General features: G+C 55.9%; 1 protein-coding gene across 1 annotated transcript; it reads left to right on the forward strand.

Annotated features, from left to right (window-relative positions):
• Positions 1-1,090: 1,090 nt before the first annotated feature.
• On the forward strand, positions 1,091-2,526 carry TAGLN2 (transgelin 2; the record flags this gene model as incomplete). Its single annotated transcript, XM_084251317.1, has 4 exons — positions 1,091-1,270; positions 1,547-1,721; positions 1,963-2,065; positions 2,368-2,526. 4 exons carry the CDS (start codon positions 1,091-1,093, stop codon positions 2,507-2,509), a joined length of 600 nt encoding a protein of 199 aa, XP_084107443.1. The 3' UTR covers positions 2,510-2,526.
• Between the last annotated feature and the right edge of the window lie 2,226 nt (positions 2,527-4,752).

The following is a 4,752-nucleotide window of genomic DNA, read 5'->3' on the forward strand; positions in this document are numbered from 1 at the left end:
GGGAATCAGGAGAGAACCCATTTCCTTGCCTCTTCCAGCTTCTAGAGCCACATTGACTCAGGGTCCTGCACCCCTCCAGCCCAGCTTCCTTCTCCCTACACCTCAACCCTGCCTTCCACTTTTCCTTCTTTTTAGGATCCTTCTTTTATGCATGGCCCACCTCAGTGATGCAGAATAATCTTCCTATCTCAAGGTCCTTAATTTACTCACATCTGAAAAATCCCTTTCTCCATAAGGTAACTCCACAGGGGCTGAGAATCAGGATTTGGACACCTCTGGAGGCGGTTATTTGGCCTATCACAGCTTCTCAGAAAGGAAAGGAAAATGTGCTTTTATGGCCTGGTTTCTTATGGGAAATTCCTTTTGCGTGCTGAAATCTGTGAAGGGCCCACTCAGGGCTGTCTCTTCCAGGAAGCCCTCCTGACTGCTTCTGCACTTAGGCGTCTCTGAATTTCTTCACCATGTTGTTTGACTCATTTAATGTTTGGCATTCCCCCACCCCCAACCCATTCATTTAGTGTACAACCCTCACACTTTCATATGTCCTCAGTCTCGCTGTGGTACTGTGGGCAGCTTTAGGACCCCGACTTCTGTGTTTTCAGCATCTCCCGGCACATGTAGTACGTACTCAGTTAAAACCCAGTGACTGACAGCAAGTGATCCAGCTGGTCCTCGAGTGTCTGACCTCCGTCTCCCCACTGCTCCATTTCTTCCTCCTCCCCCCAAGTCATTTCCCAGGACTGTTGTAAAGGGCAAGGTTGGGTTAGAATGACCAATATAAGTGGTCATGGAACCATTTAAATGAAATCTAATAAGAATTCTTAAGATAATCGACAGACTGCCTGTCATAGGAGTAGGGGGACCCAGAGATGGCCTCCTGACTCCTCCCAGGGAGATATCACCCCATCTGGCAGCAGTTCTGAACCTTACCCCTGAATTGACCCAGCATTCAGGCTGTGGGGGTGAAGTGGTGCTCTAGGGATATGGTGCTTGTCCTGCAGGCGGAACCCCCACTCCACAGGCTGTAGGTACTGACTGTGGGCCTGGGTGTGTCCTCTCTAGCTCCCCACAGCTACCACCACACTTCAGAATGGCCAACAGGGGACCTGCCTATGGCCTGAGCAGGGAAGTACAGCAGAAGATTGAAAAACAATATGATACGGACCTGGAGCAGATCCTCATCCAGTGGATCACCACCCAGTGCCGCAAGGATGTGGGCCGGCCCCAGCCTGGGCGCGAAAACTTTCAGAACTGGCTTAAGGACGGCACGGTGAGAGCAAGGCTTGGCCTGGGTGCGGGGGACTATTTCACCTGTAGAAGACATTAGTTGGGACAGCTTTGTCCCAGCCTTTCTTTCAGTAGAGGACCGAGGCCTTGAGGTGAGTGAGGGAAAGCCCTAGACGTCCTGAGGTGCTCTCGGGGAGGGCACTGGAGCAGTGAGGCTTTTGCTCTGGGTTCAGCACCCAGGGCAGCAGGAGGAGCTGTGCTTGTGCTCACTGTCTCTGTGGCAGGCATTGCCTCACCTCCACACGTCTGCTGCGCCCAGGTCCTGTGTGAGCTCATCAACTCGCTGCACCCTGAGGGACAGGCCCCTGTGAAGAAGATTCAGGCCTCCTCCATGGCCTTCAAGCAGATGGAGCAGATCTCGCAGTTCCTGAAGGCCGCGGAGTCCTACGGCATCAACACCACTGATATCTTCCAGACTGTTGACCTCTGGGAAGGTGGGCCAGGCTGGTGCTGCCAGCTGGAGACCAGGACTGGGCCAGGCCACTGGTTAGGAGGAGGGGCCTGAGGAGGGGTGTGTGTGTGTGCAGGTGGTGTGTATATGTTACACAGGAGTCCACCATGTTGGGGGGTGGTGTGGACAAGAGTAAAAGATATATTAGGAGCAGGATCTGCTGCTTAGAGGAGAAATCAGATGTCAGGTCCTAATAGCTGAGGCCTCACCCCCTCTCCTTCCAGGAAAGAATATGGTCTGTGTTCAGCGGACACTTATGAACCTGGGTGGGCTGGCGGTAGCCCGGGATGATGGGCTTTTCTCTGGAGACCCCAACTGGTTCCCTAAGTGAGTATTGCTGGGCAGCCAACCCTGGACAGGACACTGTCCCTGCCCATCCCTGTCTCTAGGAAGCAGGCGGTTCCCTTTGCAAAGCACCATGGCATTTCTGTCTCCCCAAATCCTCACAGCTCTGCTGGGAGGGCCAGGGACAGTTCCTCTGAGAGATGGGAGGTGGCTTCTGACAGCTCACAGCTCTCCAGAAAGTGCTGGTGCCATGCTGAGCCCCAGCAAAGCTGTGCTCTCTCCAGGGGGGAGGTTTCCTGGGCCAGCCTCTGACCTCTCCCAACCAGCACTCCCTTTCCACCCAGGAAATCCAAGGAGAACCCTCGGAACTTCTCGGACAACCAGCTGCAAGAGGGCAAGAATGTGATTGGGTTACAGATGGGCACCAACCGTGGGGCGTCTCAGGCGGGCATGACTGGCTACGGGATGCCACGCCAGATCCTCTGATCCCACCCTGCCTGGCCCTGCCCTCCCGTGAATGTTAATATATAGATATATATTTAGTAAGTGACATTCCTGAGAGCGCCAAGCTCTCCAGCTCCTCTCTGGGGGGTGGGGCCTGGCATGGCCCCTTTGGGGGTGCCTGAGGGCAGCCTCTCCCCCAATTGCTTACTGATACATTCCCTTCTCCAAACCCACTAAAACTGGACCAGCTTGCCTCATCTTTTCCTCTGGGACCAAATTTGGGGGCTTCCCCTCTGGCTACTCCCCCCGAGCTCTTTGCTCTTATCCATTCCTTGGCTGGGGGTCAGTGTCGCTGCCTCCGGCCTGCCTGCTGCAAGTGCCTGGCCCACAGCGTGGCCACAGAGACGTAATTAACAGGGAGGAGCCAGTGGTGGCTGCCCCACTGGACCTTGCGCTCGTGTGCCAGGCAGCCTGCCCTGCAGAGGCCCTCTTGGCTTCCCTTTTCCTGTCCCTACACCGTGACTGAGCGTTGGGGTGAGGGGCAGAGGAGGAAGAGTCCCTACGATGGGGCAGGGCTTGGATCTGATTTAAATAAAGGATCTCCAATTTCTTCAGTTGGCCTCCTGTGTGTCTGGGCAGCTGAACCCGCTGTTGAGAAGGGACGATAACAGACTGGGAAGAGGCTGTAAGGGGCAAGATTTCCAGGATAACCTCATCTTGACTCCCCCATCCTCTTGTTCCCTTGCCTTAGGAGGGCAGGTTGCCGTGAAGAGACAGCCCACAGCTGCTCTGGGGTGAGGAGCTCTCATCCCAGGGGTGGGAGGCGTGTCCGTGGTGGGGGAGTCCCTCACTGCTGTGAGGATGGGGCAGGCTGGCCTTGTCTGGTGGCCCCCTCCTGACTGAACCGCTTCTACGGCCCTGCAAGAGGGTGGACAGTGACTGGCTCAGCCTGAATCCTGGAGAGTCTCCGGTGGGAGGCCCCACAGGCAGGCTTGGGGTGAGGTAGCCTCTAGGTGAAAGCCAGGGGCAGGGGTTGGTAGTGAGGAATTGCCAAGCCAAAGAATGAGCCAGAATGTGTTGGTGGTGGTGGCTGGAGGGAAGAAGTCCTGTTCCATTGATTCCAGGTCCTAGTCAGCTGCATGCTGGGAGTATCTAGCAGTGGGGTTCCCTTCTAGATAGGGGATTTTGGGACAGGGTCATTTTAGGATCAGGTTGTCCCCACCCCTGACCCAGGCATGTTTCCCAAACCCTGGGACATTTACCCCTTGTATCCCCCGTCCGATCCAGGGTCTTCCAAAGGGAAACTCAGAGGCCCGGTCAGGTGCCCCCTGGCCAGGCCTCCAGGTCCCTCCCCACCTTCTACTCCAGCATCTGCTTTCTTAGAGGGGAAAACCATAGTACTGTGCCTGAGGGTGATACATGACCTGTGGTTGGTGACCAGAGAGCTGCTTTCCACCCCTCCTTGCCCCACTGCTGCTCCCTCTGCCAGAAGTACCTACATGCTGGCACCAGCCCTGGCTCAGGCTTCCCCCCACAGGACAGCAGAACAGCCCCAGCAAGCCATGGTGTTTGCTTGCTGCCCACTGGCTGGTGTCTGGCAGGTGGCAGCATGGATAGGCCCAATCTACTGCTAACTCCAGGGTGAGGGGTAAGGGATGGCAGGACAGGGGGGTGAGAAGGGTGAACTATCTCTTCCTCACCCCTTCCTGAGGCCTTGCAGAATGCCAGTGAGGGCATTTTCTCATTGCGGAGAAAACCTTGAATTCGCTGATATGAATACTAAAACCCAAACATTCGTACCCTTCCCTGCTTTGACTATAGCTACAAATTATTGGCCACAGGTCTCACCACTCTCTGGGCCTCACAGTCAGACATGAGCATGGCCTTGCCCTAGTGGGGGCCTTGTGGTGGACATTCCTGTTGTCTCCAGGTCAGCACCCTTTGATGTGAGGAGTTGGGGGATGGGTCTACACCTGTCACTGCAGCAAGCGTAGCAGGCCTTGCCCATCTCGGCTCAGCAAGGATGGGGCTGTGGGGGTCAGGGACCAAGGAGGGTGTCCCTCATCTGGGGCAGTATGGCAGTCCTGCCCTACTGGGTTGTCAGGAGGCAGGCTTCTGTGAAGGGCACTGGGAAGCAGGCTCCATGGCAAAAGATCAAAAATGGTTCTAGAGGCCCTGTCCCATTCCCTGGAATAATTCTTCCAGTATGCAGCCACTGGGTTTGCGGGGAACTGGCCAGAAGGTCCCTCCTGGCTGGGCAGGCACCCACCAGCACGCCCCTGGGG

This window comes from Talpa europaea (genome assembly GCF_964194135.1).
Source record: "Talpa europaea genome assembly, chromosome: 12".
NCBI classification, from domain to species: domain Eukaryota; kingdom Metazoa; phylum Chordata; class Mammalia; order Eulipotyphla; family Talpidae; genus Talpa; species Talpa europaea.